At 39.4% G+C, this 19,468-nt stretch overlaps 1 protein-coding gene across 3 annotated transcripts in view; it reads right to left on the reverse strand.

Moving 5' to 3' along the window:
- Positions 1-19,468, reverse strand: part of ALG14 (ALG14 UDP-N-acetylglucosaminyltransferase subunit) — a 109,759-nt gene that overhangs the window by 77,523 nt on the left and 12,768 nt on the right. For 2 of the 3 annotated variants that reach the window (XM_024751307.1, XM_024751306.1), the window contains exon 3: positions 16,438-16,518. The exons of the other annotated variant lie outside the window; for it this stretch is intronic. In XM_024751307.1, the coding sequence (XP_024607075.1) occupies positions 16,438-16,518 (81 nt within the window). The remainder of the gene's footprint in view (positions 1-16,437; positions 16,519-19,468) is intronic. 3 annotated transcript variants of the gene reach the window in all.

Consider the following 19,468-nt stretch of genomic DNA (forward strand, 5'->3'; position numbering starts at 1 on the left):
GCACGCGGGATTGCCACGTGCAGGATCTTCAGTTGCGGCACACGGGCTCTTAGTTGTGGCATGCGGGATCTACTTATCTGGCTGCACCGGGTCTTAGTTGTGGCACGCGGGATTGCCACGTGCAGGATCTTCAGTTGCGGCACACGGGCTCTTAGTTGTGGCATGCGGGATCTAGTTCCCGGACCAGGGATTGAACCCAGGCCCCCTGCAATTGGGAGCGTGGAGTCTTAACCCCTGGACCACCAGGGAAGTCCCTAAAAATGGTATGAATTTAAAGACTGCTTTCCTCTTCTTAAAAAGGAAAAGATATTAAAATCATAGATGCAACAAGTGTTTACAGCGCTGGCTGTTAGAACTGTATTCTTCATTGTGAGCACAGATATACTCCCAAGAGCACCTACCAGGTGACAGAAACTGGGCTAGGAGCACAAGGGTAAATAAGACGTTTATAAAGAACTCACTGCAGTCTGGTAGGACAACACAGGACAACTAATAATTGCAATCAGAGAGACTGATACGATAAGAGACATCATTATTAAATATAATGTTAGCACCAAGTAAGAAATGATGAATTATACTTTGATAAACCCAGTCAGGCTTTATAGAAGAGATACTTTATCTGACTTGGAAGAATATGACATTTACCAGGTATAGCAGAGGAGGGAAAAAGGTTCTTCTGGTGTGTTCACAGCAGAGAGACATGAAATGGCATGGAATTATCTGGGGAACTATATTTTGGCATGTAAAGAGGACAGAGCAGCAGAAAATGGAGCTGCAGAGGTAGGGCCTTCAAAGCCATGCTAAAGAGTATGTACTCAAATCTAAAGGCAAAGAGGAGTTACTGAAGGATGTTAAAAAAGGAGAGTACTGTAGTCAGATCTGCTTTCAAGAAATACCACTCTGGCAGTTACGAACAGAATGGACAGAAGGGCGGCACCTCAACCAGAGGAGGAAAATCATTTGAGAGATCACTGAAACATGCCAGGGGAATGACGTTGAAGGCCTGAAGCAGGGGTCCCCAACCCCCGGGCCACGGACTGGTGCTAGTCTGTGGCCTGTTAGGAACCGGGCCGCACAGCAGGAGGTGAGTGGGCCGCTCCCCGTCGCCCGCCTTACCGCCTGAGCCATCTGCCCCCACCCGCCCCCCCGCGGAAAAACTGTCTTCCACGAAACTGGTCCCTGGTGCCAGAAAGGTTGGGGACCGCTGGCCTAAAGGATATTTACAACACTAAGCTGAAGGACTGGAGAGGGCAAACAGCGGGGAGCAGGGATTTAAGGAGGCTGGGGAGCTTGGGGTGACTCTCAGGTTTTTAGGGGAGTGAATGGTAAAAGGGGAAACAGACTGAGAGCATATCGTTATTCACTGTGGTTCGGTTTTGAGCATAATTTTGTGAGTCAGTAAAACACTCTCTAAGTACAAAATATATCCGTATTAGAGAATATGTACAGGTAATTGTCAGGTTGAAATGGGATAGACAGGGGTTTGTACTGGGAACTTGGGCAATGAATTCACTTGGCAGGTGGGCAGACAGAGCAAGACAACTGGGAATCTCAGAAAAGGCAGTGTTGGGAAATCTAGATTCCAGGCAGGCGCTGACAGGTCCCAGGGTGGCCTGGCCTGGAGCAGCGGCCTCGCTTGTCTTTGACAAGTCAGACTTGACAGCCAGTTGTGGGATCAAGGATGCTAGTTGAGGATCCCTGATCTCAGCCAGGCCTCCTTGTTTCACAGTGAGAGACTTAGGTCCAGAGAGGCTAACTCGCCCAAGGTGACAGAGCTGGTTATCAGCGGGACCCAGCCTGGAACCCATGGTTCCTTCATCATAGGTCACTTCACGGCACTTCACCCTCTACCATGACTCGAGCATCTTTCACATCCTTCAAGGACAAGTGAACACCCTCTGCACCCGCTATTCCACTTTTGCTTCCTTCTAGCACTCAGCTCATTGGTCAATCCTGACTAAAACCACCACCAGTCACCCTCACTACTTGTAGCGCTCAGAATTATGTTGTCCAGAACAGCAAATCTAACCGAAAAAAAAAAAAAAAAAAAAAAAAGAATTATGTTGTCCTGGCAGGATTGTAACTACTGGCTCCAGAATTATTTCTTGGAGCTTAAAGGCTAAAAGAGACCCAAAAATCTCCATTTGTGCAAAAGGAAGGATAAAAGGAAACAGGCCACATCCTGGTTTTGTGACAACAACAAAAAAGAAATTATTGTATGTACAACAAAAAAGAAATTATTGTATGTTTGGGCCCATAATATAAGTTTTCATTTTAAAAATACGCTATTTATGGAAATGTTTAAATTCAAACATTGGTTATTAGAATGTCTTTAATTAGCTTTACAAGAGAAACAATAGCACCATATTGCAAAATGTTACTAGCTCTGCACGTTGTAAGAATCCCATACAAATTTCACTGGCACAGGGAAAATGGTCAAATTACCTTAAAGCTGAAATAACTGCAAGACATTATTCACAGTTATTTCAATACCATCAATTCAGAATCTGATTCAAAGAAAGTTTAACCTAACATGCCTTTGTTGTAGAGATGGAGGATGGGAAAACTAAGATTTGGGAAGGAATTTAAGAGATTAAGCTACTTAAAATACTTTAGAACCATATATAACATCTATCTGAAAATAATCATTTATTCACTGAAACAGCCACATCACAGGATCTCTATGTACAATAAATTTCAAATACTTTCTCTTTTTCACGCATCTAGAATGATCATCTTCCAACTTAGAGATTTTTTTTTTTTACTTTTACCTATAACTGAATATAGTCAAGGTCCATTATAAAGAGAAAAAGTGCATATATACATTAGTCACACTCTAAACAGGTAAAAATGTTAAACTGTAAGTTGTAATACACAATTTAGAAACTGAAACAAAACCCCACAACTGCAATTACATAGTTCACAAACTTATTTCTTTTAGAATTGCTTGGGAATTATGAAAGAGAGATACCAAATGCATTAGCATTAGATTTAGAAGTCTCAGCAGTTAAACACAGTCTTAGTTCACTGTGTGAAGTTAGCAGCCCACCTGGTGGAAAATAACAGGTGTTGTTAAATGGACGCATATCATGCTAATTTCAGACGTACTGATAGATAAACCCTGCAATCACGAAACTGTCACTGAATCATACATACATATGGGCTAAAAGATGAAACCAAAAGATCCTTATTTATTAAAGTAAAAGAAAAATTAATATGCTTCCAAAATATAATTATATAATTATACTAGTCCCAAAATATTAGTGCTGACGATATGTGGGTTGTTTAGAAAATTATTACTTCCACTGGGGCTTTTATCTCTTCTCAGCTTTGTTTCTTCAAAAAAACAAACAAAAACCCAAAAAACTTGCATTGTTTTCTAATTATAACTTAGAAAATGTTCAAACAAAACCAAAAATGAACCACTATTCATAACTCAAAATGATCCCTATACCCTCTCTGTACAACCTTAAAAAATAGATCACTTAAATCTTTTCTGCAACTGAAAACACTAAGATGGTCTCAGGTTTCTACAATTGAAATAATTTCTCGTCTTGTAATTTAACCAACTGCTTTCCCAATCTCCTGCCACTCCCTCCTCTGCATTCAAAGCAGCACTGCCTTTTCTCTCTCGAGGCCTGTTGAACATGGCTGTCTTCACACTGGAACTCCCTTCACTGCCATCCTAAGAAATCCCCTTGCTGCTCTCTTGGGCTGGCGCCCAGATTCTGGGACTGGAGTCTTCCTCCTTCTTGGGTTTCCCTTGTTTTGGTGGAGCACATCCTCTGTGAAAGGGTATATGGGAATCCGTTTGAGGACATTTCTCCACTGTCACTCTGAATGTCATTAGAACCCCCTTTCTGGATGTTTCTGGAATTCTTCTCTTTATCACTAGTTCTGAAATAGGATGATGATATATCTTATTGTGACTACAATTTAACTAGGCTGGGGATAGTCCTTTAGTTTGAAGGTTATGTCCTTCCAGTGCTGGGAACTCTGCTTCGGTCTTCACTTGTTTTAAAAAAATTTTTCCCATGTCCTTGTTCTTTTTAGATAGTACACCGCCAAAATCCAGTTTAATTATTTAATTTTCTTACCTTTCCTCTATTGTTTTTATTTTTCGTTCTGATTTACAACAGAGCTCTTGAATATGATCTTCCAATTTTTTTTTATTCCTACAGTTACAATTTTAATAGCCAAAGGTCTTTCTTATTCTGTGAGGATTTAAAAAGAATAGATCTCATTTTTTTTTTAAGACACAATGTCCTCTCATTTCTCTGAGGATACTGTTTTCCTTTAATACCCATCCCCCAGCCCCCCACATTCCTTTTCTCAAAGTTCCTTTCTCTGTTTTGCTTTCTCTTATGAATGGGACTTTCCTCCAATGGCTGGTAGTCTGTAGATGCCGGTTCAAACCAGTAGTTCTCAAGGAAGAGGGGGAGATTTCTCCCCCCAGGGACATTTGGCAAGGACGGGAGACATTTTTGGTCACCCGTCACATTTTTGGGAGTGAGGGGTGGGAAAGGGATGGGTGCTACTGGCCTCTAGTGGTAGAGGCCAGGGATGCTGCTAAACATCCCACAGTGCAGAGGACAGCTTTCCAATGAGATTTATCTGGCCCAAAAAGTCAACAGTAACGAGTCTGAGAAACCCTGGTTCCTATTAAAGAATGAGGCACTAAAAGGAAGACAGAAGCTCTGTGTGCTGGGTAGAACTTGTCAAGTAAAGGATAAAAATAGTCAGGACTTGACCACTTCATTGGGGGAAATCCCAACTGTTGGACTCTATAGTTCTCTTCTACTGAGCAAAGCATTTTCTTCAAAGCTAATCTTTCATCTCCTACCTGGGAGAAATACATGAACTGATTGGAAAGGAGACCTTAGTGGTGTGTGTTGAGGGGGCAGGGGTAGTAATCTACATTCCTTAAACCCTGGGTTTTCAGAGCAATGTCTTATCCCATTCATAATTTGGCTTGTTGTTCCTAAAGCCAAAACCTCTTTATTCAACTTTTCCAGTGGGTAAATCTTGGGTTTTCTATCAGCGTAGAGCAGAGGGGCTGGGAACCTAACTGGTCTACAGGCAGACTTCAACCACAAGGCTTCTTTTCAGCCCCACCGTGCATTCCAGGCTCCAGAGGTACCTGGTGCCTTTATTATTTTTTAGTCACTAGCACTGCCCAGTAGCACTTTTATTAATTCCTGAGGTTTCCAGTGTTCATGCTTTTGCCTCTCCAATTGCAACAAAAAACTTCACACAAAGGGCACTTCCTTTCCTTACTTCTTCATAAAACATAGTCCAAATTCTGCATACAGAAACTACTCAATCAATATCCACTCTTGATTTTCAAGAAGGATTTTACTTTTGGGAAGGCTTCTAGGGAGCTGTTCTACCTGTCTCGAACAAAGAAGAGCATATAAAACAAATACACCAGTACTACAACCTCAGCAAGGTGTTTGATGAATAAAGTCTTTAAATAAAAACACTCTCTACGTGGAAAGACTGCTAGAAAGCCATATAGAGCCTTTTCAAACTCAAAAAAGGAAAATCAACCCTAGCAAGGATATATGATGTTTCTAAAAAAAGAATTGGAGACAATCTCTCCTCATCTTCCCCAAGCCAGATTTGTCTTGTGATATATCAGCCCATTCTAAAGTTCAGCCCTGGGCTTCCCTGGTGGCGCAGTGGTTGAGAGTCCACCTGCCGATGCAGGGTACACAGGTTCGTGCCCCGGTCCGGGAAGATCCCACATGCCACAGAGCGGCTGGGCCCGTGAGCCATGGCCGCTGAGCCTGCGCGTTCGGAGCCTGTGCTCCGCAACGGGAGAGGCCACAACAGTGAGAGACCCGCGTACCGCAAAACAAAAACAAAAAAAGTAAATAAATAAAGTTCAGCCCTGCCCCCTCTCTACTGAGAAGTAATGCAGGGCCCAACAGTGCAATGTTTAGCAGTGCACTGCCACCTGGTGGCAGCACGAGGGAATAACAGCGACATGGGCTGAGGAGGCAGCACAGTCTAATAACAGAAGTCTTTCAACACCTGGAAGGATTTTCTAGGATGTTTCTGGAGCTTGAAGGACCTTTTGGGGTTGGAAGACGGGAAGAGAGGGAGAGCAAGGGAGGGGAGAGAAAAAAGGGAGACAGAGTGCAAGTACACAGGACTTAGGAAATGGTTTTAAACTAGCAAAGGGAGGGCCTGCGCACACCCTTTGAATTCCAGGTTGCATCCAGGTTCCTCCAGCCAATGCAGAGGCTGTTGATTCGCTTGGATGGTATGAAATATTATCTGTAAAGACACTTGGAGACTAGGATACTCCACTGACAGATTTCCCGGGGTCAGTGATGGCAACTCCAAAGCTCTGCTTGATTTCTCTCTTTTCTTCGCATCTCATATCCAATCTGTCAGGAAATTGTTAACTCTAATTTCAAAAAAAAATCCAGAATCCAACCATTTCCCCCTATTCCTTATCCCTAGTGGTGTAAGCTACACTACCTCTTGCTTGGATTGCTTCAACCAGCTCCAAACTGGTCTCCTTGGTTTCACTCTCGAACCCTACAGTCTATTTGCGACACAACAACCAGAGTGATCCGTTTAAAACAGCAGTCAGGCTGCTCCTCCGAGCAAAACCTTCCAACAGCTCCCTGTTTTCTTTTTTTTTTTTCTTATTAGTCATCCATTTTATACATATGTATAAAATGTATACATATGTATATATGCATATATATGTCAATCCCAATCTCCCAATTCATCACACGCCCACCCCCACCCCCTGCCACTTTCCCCCCTTGGTGTCCATACGTTTGTTCTCTGCATCTGTGTCTCAATTTCTGCCCTGCAAACCAGTTCATCTGTACCATTTTTCTAGGTTCCACATACATGCGTTAATATACGATATTTGTTTTTCTCTTTCTGACTTACTTTACTCTGTATGACCATCTCTAGATGCACCCACGTCTCTACAAATGACCCAATTTCGTTCCTTTTTATGGCTGAGTAATATTCCATTGTATATATGTACCACAACTTCTTTATTCATGTGTCTGTTGATGGGCATTTAGGTTGTTTCCATGACCTGGCTATTGTAAATAGTGCTGCAATGAACATTGGGGTGCATGTATCTTTTTGAATTATAGTTTTCTCTGGGTATATGCCCAGTACTGGGATTGCTGGATCATATGGTAATTCTATTTTTAGTTTTTTAAGGATCCTCCATACCATTCTGCACAGTGGCTGTATCAATTTACATTCTCACCAACAGTGCAAGAGGGTTCCCTTTTCTCCACACCCTCTCCAGCATTTGTGGTTTGTAGATTTTCTGATGATGCCCATTCTAACTAGTGTGAGATGAACCTCACTGTAGTTTTGATTTGCATTTCTCTAACAATTAGTGATGTTGAGCAAATTTCATGTGCTTCTTGGCCATCTGTATGTCTTCATTGGAGAAATGTCTATTTAGGTCTTCTGCCCATTTTTAGATTGGGTTGTTTGTTTTTTTAATATTGAGCTGCATATATATTTTGGAGATTAATCCTTTGTCCGATGATTCATTTGCAAATATTATCTCCCATTCTGAGGGTTGTCTTTCCATCTTGTTTATGGTTCCTTTGCTGTGCAAAAGCTTTGAAGTTTCATTAGATCCCATTTGTTTATTTTTGTTTTTATTTCCATTACTCTAGGAGGTGGATCAAAAAAGATTTTGCTGTGATTTATGTCAGAGTGTTCTTCCAATGTTTTCCTCTAAGAGCTTTATAGTGCCCGGTCTTACATTTATGTCTCTAATCCATTTTGAGTTTATTTTTGTGTATGGTGTTAGGGAGTGTTCTAATTTCATTCTTTTACAGGTAGCTGTCCAGTCTTCCCAGCACCGCTTATTGAAGAGACTCTGTTTTCTCCACTGTATATCTTCGCCTCCTTTGTCATAGATTAGTTGACCATATGTGCGTGGGTTTATCTCTGGGCTTTCTATCCTGTTCCATTGACGTATATTTCTGTTTTTCTGCCAGTACCATATTGTCTTGATTACTGTCGCTTTATAGTATACTCTGAAGTCAGGGAGCCTAATTCCTCCAGCTCCATTTTTTTCCCTCAAGACTGCTTTGGCTATTCAGGGTCTTTTGTGTCTCCATACAAATTTTAAGATTTTTTGTTCTAGTTCTGTAAAAAATGCCATTGGTAATTTGATAGGGATTGCATTGAATCTGTAGATCGCTTTGGGTAGTAGAGTCATTTTCACAATATTGATTCTTCCAATCCAAGAACATGGTATATATCTCCATATGTTGGTATCATCTTTAATTTCTTTCAGTGGTGTCTTAGTTTTCCGTATACAGGTCTTTTGTCTCCCTAGGTAGGTTTATTCCTAGGTAGTTTATTCTTTTTGTCGCAATGGTAAATGGGAGTGTTTCGTTAATTTCTCTTTCAGATTTTTCATCATTAATGCATAGGAATGCAAGAGATTTCTGTGCATTAATTTTGTATCCTGCAACTTTACCAAATTCATTGATTACCTCTAGTGGTTTTCTGGTGGCATCTGTAGGAATCTCTATGTATAGTATCATGTCATCTGCAAACAGTGACAGTTTTACTTCTTTTCCAATTTGGATTCCTTTTATTTCTTTTTCTTCTCTGATTGCCACGGCTAGGACTTCCAAAACTATTTTGAATAATAGTGGTGAGAGTGGACATCCTTGTCTTGTTCCTGATCTTAGAGGAAATGCTTTCAGTTTTTCACCATTGAGAATGATGTTTACTGTGGGTTTGTCATACATGGCCTTTATGTTGAGGTAGGTTCCCTCTATGCCCACTTTCTGGAGAGTTTTTATCATACATGGGTGTTGAATTTTGTCAAAAGCTTCTTCTGCATCTATTGAGATGATCATATGGTGTTTATTCTTCAATTTGTTAATATGGTGTATCGCATTAATTGATTTGCATATATTGAAGAATCCTTGCATCCCTGGGATAAATCCCACTTGATCATGGTGTAGGATCCTTTTAATGTGTTGTTGGATTCTGTTTGCTAGTATTTTGTTGAGGATTTTTGCATCTATATTCATCAGTGATTTGGGTCTGTATTTTTCTTTTTTTGTAGTATCTTTGTCTGCTTTTGGTATCAGGATGATGTTGGCCTCATAGAATGAGTTTGGGAGTTTTCCTTCCTCTGCAATTTTTTGGAAGAGTTTGAGAAGGATGGCTGTTAGCTCTTCTCTAAATGTTTGATAGAATTCACCTGTGAAGCCGTCTGGTCTTGGACTTTGTTGGAAGATTTTTAATCACAGGTTTCAATTTCATTACTTGTGATTGGTCTGTTCATATTTTCTATTTCTTCCTGGTTCAGTCTTGGAAGGTTATAACTTTCTAAGAATTTGTCCATTTCTTCCAGGTTGTCCATTTTATTGGCATAGAGCTGCTTGTAGTAATCTCTTAGGATGCTTTTTATTTCTGTGGTGTCCGTTTTAACTTCTCCTTTTTCATTTCTAATTTTATTGATTTGAGTCCTCTCCCACTTTTTCTCGATGAGTCTGGCTAATGGTTTATCAAATTTTTTTATCTTCTCAAAGAACCAGATTTTAGTGTTATTGATCTTTGCTATTGTTTTCTTTCTATTTCATTTATTTCTGCTCTGATCTTTATGATTTCTTTCCTTCTGCTAACTTTGGGTTTTGTTTGTTCTTCTTTCTCTAGCTTCTTTAGGTTTAACGTTAGATTGTTTACTTGAGATTTTTCTTGTTTATTGAGGTAGGCTTGTATAGCTACAAACTTCCCTCTTAGAACTGCTTTTGCTGCATCCCATTGGTCTTGGATCATCGTGTTTGCATTGTCATTTGTCTCTAGGTATTTTTTGATTTCCTCTGATTTTTTCAGTGATCTCTTGGTTATTTAGTAACGTATTGTTTAGCCTCCATGTGTTTGTGTTTTTTACGTTTTTTTCCCTGTGATTCATTTCTAATCTCATAGCCTTGTGGTCAGAAAAGATGCGTGATATTTCAATTTTCTTAAATTTACTGAGGCTCGATTTGTGACCCAAGATGTGATCTATCCTGGAGAATGTTCCGTGCGCACTTGAGAAGAAATTGTAATCTGTTGATTTTGGATGGAATGTCCTATAAATATCAATTAAATCTATCTGGTCTATTGTGTCATTTAAAGCTTCTGTTTCCTTATTAATTTTCTGTTTGGATGATCTGTCCATTGGTGTAAGTGAGGTGTTAAAGTCCCCCACTATTACTGTGTTACTGTCGATTTCCTCTTTTAGAGCTGTTAGCAGTTGCTTTATGTATTGAGGTTCTCCTATGTTGGGTGCATATATATTTATAATTGTTATATCTTCTTGGATTGATCCCTTGATCATTACGTAGTATCCTTCCTTGTCTCTTACAACATTCTCTATTTTAAAGTCTATTTTATCACATATGAGTATTGCTACTCCAGCTGTCTTTTGATTTCCATTTGCATGGAATATCCTTTTCCATCCCCTCACTTTCAGTCTGTATGTGTCCCTAGGTCTGAAGTGGGTCTCTTGTAGACAGCATATAGATGGGTCTTGTTTTTGTATTCATTCAGCGAGCCTGTGTCTTTTGGTTGGAGCATTTAATCCATTCAAGTTTAAGGTAATTATTGACATGTATGTTCCTATTTTCATTTCCTTAATTGTTTTGGGTTTTTTGTTTTTTTGTTTTTTTAAAGAGAGAGAGAGAGAGGTCTCTAGTGGTTTTTTTTTTTTTTTAGGTGTTGGGGGTAGGGGTTTATTAATTAATTAATCTATTTTTGCTGTGTTGGGTCTTCGTTTCTGTGTGAGGGCTTTCTCTAGTTGTGGCAAGCGGGGGCCACTCTTCATCACAGTGCGCGGGCCTCTCAGTATCGCGGCCTCTCTTGTTGTGGAGCACAGGCTCCAGACGCGCAGGCTCAGTAGTTGTGGCTCACAGGCCTAGTTGCTCTGCGGCATGTGGGATCCTCCCAGACCAGGGCTTGAACCCGTGTCCCCTGCATTAGCAGGCAGATTCTCAAGCACTGCACCACCAGGGAAGCCCTTGGGTTTGTTTTTGTAGGTCTTTTTTTTCTCTTGTGTTTCCCTCTTAGAGAAGTTCCTTCAGCCTTTGTTGTAGAGCTGGTTTGGTGGTGCTGAATTCTCTTAGCTTTTGCTTGTCTGTAAAGCTTTTGATTTCTCTATCGAATCTGAATGAGATCCTTGCTGGGTAGAGTAATCCTGGTTGTGGGTTCTTCCCTTTCATCACTTTAAGTATATCATGCCACTCCCTCCTGGCTTGTAGAGTTTCTGCTGAGAAATCAGCTGTTAACCTTATGGGAGTTCCCTTGTATGTTATTTATTGTTTTTCCCTTGCTGCTTTCAATAATTTTTCTTTGTCTTTAATTTTTGCCAATTTGATTATTATGTGTCTCGGCATGTTTCTCCTTGGGTTTATCCTGTATGGGACTCTCTACATTTCCTGGACCTGGGTGGCTATTTGCTTTCCCATGTTAGGGAAGTTTTTGACTATAATCTCTTCAAATATTTTCTCGGGTCCTTTCTCTCTTTCCTCTCCTTCTGGAACCCCTATAATGTGAATGTTGTTGCATTTAATGTTGTCCCAGAGGTCTCTTAGGCTGTCTTCATTTCTTTTCATTCTTTTTTCTTTATTCTGTTCTGCAGCAGTGAATTCCACCATTCTGTCTTCCAGGTCACTTATCCATTCTTCTGCCTCAGTTATTCTGCTATTGATTCCTTCTAGTGTAGTTTTCATTTCAGTTATTGTATTGTTTATCCCTGTTTGTTTGTTCTTTAATTCTTCTAGATCTTTCTTAAATATTTCTTGCATCTTCTTGATCTTTGCCTCCATTCTTTTTCTGAGGTCCTGGATCCTCTTCACTATTATTCTGAATTCTTTACCTGGAATGCTGCCTATCTCCATTTCATTTAGTTGTTTTTCTGGGGTTTTATCTTGTTCCTTCATCTGGTACATCTGCCTTTTCATCTTGTCTATCTTTCTGTGAATGTAGTTTTTGTTCCACAGGCTGCAGGACTGTAGTTCTTCTTGCTTCTGCTGTCTGCCCTCTCTCCCAGTGTTTAATATTTAAGGGATCTTTTCTCATGATCTTTTCTTATAGTTACTGGCATATAAGAACATTACTAATCTTTGCATATTCCATTCACATGACACCTTCCTGAACTTCTCTTATTTGATAGTCTTTAACTTGAATTTTTTGTTTCGAGATATACTTTATAGAATATGTGACTTTATTTCTTCTTTTTCAATATTTATACCTCTTATTTCACCTTAGGTGGAGGGTCAAATCAAAAAAATCAATGACTAATGCCAGGTATTCTTGTTTTTGGTTCTGATTCTAGGGAGAAAGAATGCCTCAAATGGAGACTGGCTTTTGGCTCCAAACACACTTTTTCATATTAAGGAAATCATTTAAAATGTTAGAATAACAGATTATTTGTGCAATGCAGTGTTTTAGGACGATAAATGTGGGCAGTCATGAATATGAATGTGATGCCGACAAGAAGACAAGAGACCAAAGCAACTGCAGCACATGTAGGGTTTGCATATAACATGCATTCAGTATTGCTGGCCCGAGCAAATTACTGAAAAATATGAATAGAGCACATGGAAGGTTTTATTTAGTGACCATAACAACAAGAGTTTGGGATATCTATTACACTAGGCTCTATTCCACGTGATACTTTTTCATGTTTATTGCATTTACCTCAAAACAGGAATTCAATCAACATACTACCAGAATGCTATAGTGCCAATGGGGTGACATGCCCTTTCACATCAGCAAGGTACTTAATTTAGGCTTTTCGTTTTTAATTTTTCTTTTAATCAATGTCACACCCACATTTGTAGAAAATTTGGAAAGTTATAAGAATACTTGCAGACTGTATATAACATAAGTACAAAAATGTTTACTGCAGTATTCAGTGAAAAAGTGAAAACAGCAATAGGGAAAAGACACATCAATACTACAGTCTACTATCCAATCATTAAAAAGTACAAGGTAGACCTACAAGTACCAACATGGAAAACTATGAAGGTATAAAGTTAAATGCAAAATAGGTGAAAGCAATATATAGGGTGTGATTTATAAATTAGCCATACTCTGCTCCCTCAATGCTGTTTATGTAGTTATGTGTATATATGTACATGTAATGTCATAATATTTTGTTATAAGTACATGTATATACAGCAGGGTATGACTCAAGCTGGTACAGTGTTTCCCTCCACAGAGTGGGTTGGAGTGGTTATAGGAAACTCCCATTTTTTACTTTATATGCTTCTTTGCCGTCTACAGTTTTTCAATTAAGAAACAAACAAATTTTGGAAAGAAAAGCATAACGAAACAAAAATAACCACTTACAGTCCTGAGGCAGATATTCTCGGGCATATTCAATAAAGATTTGCTGAAATATCCACATAAACAAAGTGTCTGTACAGAATTGGCACTCATTTAATATTTTTTGACTAAATAAACAAAAAAATAATCTTTCTTGGTGAAACATTATAAGCTTAATCATAGAGGAGTGAGAACTCTAGTTAAGTGACCCAGAAGTAAAGAATGTTGGCTCTAATTTTTAACCCTTCAAATCAGTTTTCACAACTTCTATTGTTTTATATATGAAAAAAGCCCACTCTGATTTTTTTTTTTTTTTTTTTTTTGGTACGCGGGCCTCTCACTGTTGTGGCCTCTCCCATTGCAGAACACAGGCTCCGGACGCGCAGGCTCAGCGGCCATGGCTCACGGGCCTAGCCACTCCGCGGCACGTGGGATCCTCCTGGACCGGGGCACAAACCTGTGTCCCCTGCATCGGCAGGCAGACTCTCAACCACTGCACCACCAGGGAAGCCCTCACTCTGATTTTTACGTGCATTTTAAAAATGTTTTATTCGAATGTCACTGAACTCTTTCCTTTAGTGATATGATCTGAAGGTGCCAACTCATCCTCTAACAGAAGTCACCAGGAGTAAGGGTTGTCAAGCGACGTGGTTAACAAATGAGGTGCAGACAGAGAAGCAAATAAAGGATGAACCAGAATCTACAGTGCAATGCCCTGAGCCTCATTTCCCCCCGTGTGTCGAAGGGGTGGATGTCCCTGCTGAAACACAGGCCAACAAGCAGACTACTGCTTTCCAGGAAGAAAGCTCTGGTGAGATTTTTCACTTACTGTCATTTAATATAGCTCTGGTAATTGGTTCTATTTGGAAAGGTTACTATCCAATTTTCCTGAAAGATATTACTTCAGCTACTCTTTACTTTAGAGCTAATCCCAGGGGAAATTACATTTTCTTTAGAGGGCATTTCAAGATATTTTTTTCATATAAGTAATTTCACAGCTAAACATTCACTTGTTTTTTGTTTTGCTTAGCTTTCTGCCCCTCACCTTTCTAATCTCACTTGCTTTATTTGAGTGGGATAGAGATGTTTCTCCCCAGAGATGCCTGTTTCTCTTAAAAAGCTACTTAAACTACTTAGAGATACACAGACTATAGAGGAGTTAGAAAGTGTACCAGGAATAACTATTTCTCTTCACTCTTGTGTAACTACAAATAAGGTGAATTATGTACCTAAAGATTTTAAATATAATTAAAAGAATACACCAAATCAAAGGAATTAGGAAGAATGTGAATGAAGTTTCTGTGACAAAAGTAGGTCATCTCTACCATTCAATTAATAAGATTACATTCATTTAATATTTAGCTTTAAAATCTGCTGTATATTTATATATAGCACAAATAGACAAATATGAACATTTAAATATTTTTCTACAAACTAGCAAAAACATTTAGAAATTAACTAATTCCATATCAGAATAACTTATTAACCAAACAATAGAAAATTCCTATGCTACTTGGGCAACTCCAAGTGATTAACAGTGGGTCATTTGTATCTTCTGACTTCTGGGAAGGTCTTCCTTATGTTTTTGGAAGAGCAGGCTTGTGCTGAAAACGTGGGTTTTGGCTTTCAAACAGAACCAAGTGGGAACTGATGTACTTTTATTCCTAAAGTGCTCTGAGAGATATGGATGAGACACCTTGCCCAGGCACAGAGTACAATTACTGATAATGCTTTAAAGTGGTACAGAGTTTCTGGGCTTACTTAAGAGGTCTGAAAAAAATCTAACTATAAAGAGATGGTCAAGGCCTTTAACCACAGTAGTATTATCTACAGCTAGGAAACTGCAGTTGGTACAGTTACACCAGATTTTAAAAAGTGAGGCGGGACTTCCCTGGTGGTGCAGTGGTTAAGAATCTGCCTGCTAATGCAGGGGACATGGGTTCAATCCCTGGTCCAGGAAGATCCCACATGCCACGGAGCAACCAAGCCCGTGCGCCACAACTACTGAGCCTTCGCTCTAGAGCCCGCGAGCCACAACTACTGAGCCCACGTGCTGCAACTACTGAAGCCCATGCCCTCTAGGGCCCATGCTCCGCAACAAGAGAAGCCACTGAAATGAGAAGCCCGCGCACTGCAACCAAGAGTAGTGCCCGCTCACCACAACTAGAGAAAGTCCGCGTGCAGCAACGAAGACCCAACACAGCCAAAAATGAATAAAAAAAAATTTTTAATTAAAAAATAAATAAATAAAAAAGTGAGGAAAATGGGGTGGGTAGGGGGGTGCTATTTACACATATAGTGCAGAATAGGCATCTAAACAGAGGATATGATAAAACTCTGACTTAAACCAACACCCAAACCCTCCTTCTATAAATGGATTAAAATTCTGTAAGATATATACTGAAATACTATTTTACTGAACTGAAAAGAAGGGAAATCCCTACTTGCCAGAAACAAGAAGAAAATGAAATGGCAGCAGACAGCCTGTAACACTGAGGTTTGGGAGGAAGACAATGATGCCAGAAACCTAGAGCTGGAGTTTGAGTGCTCCCCCCGTACCCGCCCCCAGTTCTGGAGGAGAGGCATACAGAGGAACAATAAATTGGCAGTCGATATTTCCAGGACAGTAACAGCTCCCCTGAAAGCTAGAGCGCTTTGGGCTCAGTTCTCAGTCGTCTTCTATTTCCTAACTACATTCAATCCCTGGGTGATCTCATAGTTTCCTGTTTTAAGTACTACCATTTAAACACAGATGACTCCAAAATTCATATTCCAGACCAGCCTCCCTCCTCAACTTCAGACTCATATATCCAACTGCACAGTCCACATCCTTGTTTATATGGTTACAGACATCCCACATTGGCCCTCCTGCTCCCTCAGATAATCTTCCTCATGTAAATGAATGGCAACTCTATTTTCCTGGTAGCTTAGGCCAAAAATCTGAAATGTCATTCTTCACTCCTCATTTCCCCCCCCACACCTCACACCTTATCTGCCAGGAAATCCTATTAGCTCTTCCTTCAAAATATGTCCAGAATCTCACTACTTCCCAACACATCCACTCTTGCCATCCTGGTCCAAGCCATGTTGGTCTCTCACCTGAATTACTGCAATAGCTCCCAAACTCCTTTCCTTGCTCTGCCCTTCTCCTTTTGAGTTTATCCAGCAGCCCAAATGATCCTATTAAAATATAAGTCAGATGATTATCACTCCCCTACCTATACACTCCCAATGGTTCCCCACGTCACTCATGGGGAAAAAATCTAAGACTAAAAATGGACCAAAAGGTCTTAAAAACTCTGACCCCATTATCCTCACTTTGACCTCCATGGCCTCATAACCTACTCAGCTTTCTCTCGCTTACTTTGCTTTGGCCACACTGATCTCCTTGCTATTCTATAAACATGCCAGGCACAGCCCCACCTCAGGGCCCTGTGCTGCAGTTATTGCTTCCTCTTCAAGAATTCTCTTCCCTCAGTTTGCTTTACAGCTCACCTTCTTCAAGTCTTTGTTCAAATGTCACCTTTCCCAGCCACTCTACCCAAAACTGAAACCTCCCTTCAACTCCCCAGTACTCTCCATTCCCTTTCCCTACTCTATTCCTCTCCTCACCATTTATCATTAACATATTATACATTTTACTTAATTATCTTGTTTACTATCCCCCCACTGGAATATAGTCACCACAAGGGCAGAGATATTTGTATTCTATTCACTACCGTATCACTAGCACCAGTGGGAATTCAATAAATACTTGTCTTAAAAAAATGAATAAATGTTAAATTCACAATTACGAAGGAAAAAATTCAAACTAGAATTCTAAACACAGAATGCAGTCAAAGGAGGGCAAAACAAAAACATATTTTCAAGCAAACAAAAAACATGGAAAGAATAAATCACTTACAGACCTTCCACGAAAGAACTAACAAAATATATATTTCTGGGAAAAAGACATTGGAGGGCTTCCCTGGTGGTGCAGTGGTTGAGAGTCCGCCTGCTGATGCAGGGGACACGGGTTCGTGCCCCGGTCCGGGGAGATCCCACATGCCGTGGAGCGGCTGCGCCCATGAGCCATGGCCACTGAGCCTGCGCGTCCGGAGCCTGTGTTCCGCAACGGGAGAGGCCACAACAGTGAGAGGCTCGCGTACCGCAAAAAAAAAAAAAAAAAAACCATTGGATCCAAAAGAAAGAAGCAGTAAGGGTAAGGAAAGAAAATACTACATAAATCTAAATAATTACTAACTGCATAAAACAATAATAGTAATAAGTAATTTAAGTGGAATAAAAACAAGGTAGAACCAAAACACTAAACAATAAAATAATACGATGGGAGGAGGTCCTCACAGTTAGAACATTCTAAAAGCTTTTTTTTTTTCAGAAGGAGGCTGGAGATACTAAGTTTTTGACTTTAAGGTGGATATCCATGTTAACAGTTTAAGGAAAATGGCTAAGATAAGAGAATAATTTCCATTCTAGGAGAAGGGGAAAAGGGAGGACAATGAAAGCTAAATTAATCCAAAAAGAAGACAGAAAAGGAAAAAAACATCGAAGAAAAGTATGGTAAATAGAAAGAATCAAATAAAATAGTAGAAATAAATCTAATATATTAGTAATTAAAATAAATGTACAGATACCAAACGTGCTTGTTAAAAGACAATGATTCTCAGTTTTGAATTTTAAAATTGTGCTTTATGTCATTTATAAAAGACACAGTTAAAACATAATGACAAACAAAAGTCAAAAGAGATGGAAAAAGACATACCGCACAAACACTATAGCACAGATTACAAAAAATAGCAAGAGAATATTTTGAAAATATTAATGCCAATACGTTTTCAAGGTTACCAAAATTAAATATGTTCCTAGAAAAATATCTTAAGTTATACTGATTTAAAAAGAAACAGAAATCCTGCAAAGTCCTATAACCATAACAAAAAGAACACATCAGGGCCAGGTGGTGTTATAGACAAGTTATACAAAACTTAATATTGTAAAGGAAGAAGTAAATTGTCACTATTTGTAAATGACATGATATTATACATAGAAAACCCTAAACACTACACCAAAAAACTGTTAGAACTAACAGACACATTCAGTAAAGTTGGAGGATACAAAATCAACAGGCAAAAACCTGTTGTATTCAACAGGCAAAACCTGTTGCATTTCTACACACTTTTAACAAATTATCAGAAAGAGAAATTAAGAAAACAATACCATTTACAACTGCATTAAAAAGAATAAAATACCTAGGAATAAATTTAGCAAGGAGGTGAAAGACTTGCACACTGAAAACTATAAGACACTGATGAAAGAAATTATAGAAGACACTAATAAATGGAAAGATATTCTGTGCTCATGGATTAGAAAAATTAATATTGTTAAAATGCACCACCAGGGGGCTTCCCTGGTGGCGCAGTGGTTGAGAGTCTGCCTGCCGATGCAGGGGACATGGGTTCGTGCCCCAGTCTGAGAAGATCCCACATGCCGCAGAGCAGCTACGCCCGTGAGCCATGGCCACTGAGCCTGCGCATCTGGAGCCTGTGCTCCGCAACAGGAGAGGCCACAACAGTGATAGGCCCGCGTACCGCAAAAAAAAAAAAAAGCACCACCAAACCAGCTATATAAGAAATGTTAAAGGAAATTCTCTAGGCAAAAAAGAAAAGGTCACAACTAGAAACATGAAAATATGAATGGAAAAAGCTCATCGGTAAAAGCAGACATACAGTAAAGGTAGGAAATTATCTATGCACAAAGCTAGCAGGAAGGTTAAAAGACAAAAGTAGTAAAAACCATCTATATCCACAATAAGCAGTTAAGGGATACACAAAACAATTATTTGTAAAATATGATATCCAAAACAGTAATCATGAGGGGAGGAGAGTACAAATGCATTAAAATGCATTTGAAATTAAGATGCATTTGAAATTAAGAGATCAGAAACTTAAAACAATCGTATCACAATCATAATCATATATATCACATACAAAAGAAAAAAGAATCTAATACTAAAGATAATCATCAAATCACAAGAGGACAAAAGAAGAAAGGAACAAGAAAGACCTACAAAAAGAACCCCAAAACAACGAACAAAATGGCAATAAGAGCATACATATCAATAATTACTTTAAAT

Source organism: Neophocaena asiaeorientalis, unplaced genomic scaffold (genome assembly GCF_003031525.2).
Source record: "Neophocaena asiaeorientalis asiaeorientalis breed wild unplaced genomic scaffold, Neophocaena_asiaeorientalis_V1.1 scaffold147, whole genome shotgun sequence".
NCBI lineage: Eukaryota > Metazoa > Chordata > Mammalia > Artiodactyla > Phocoenidae > Neophocaena > Neophocaena asiaeorientalis.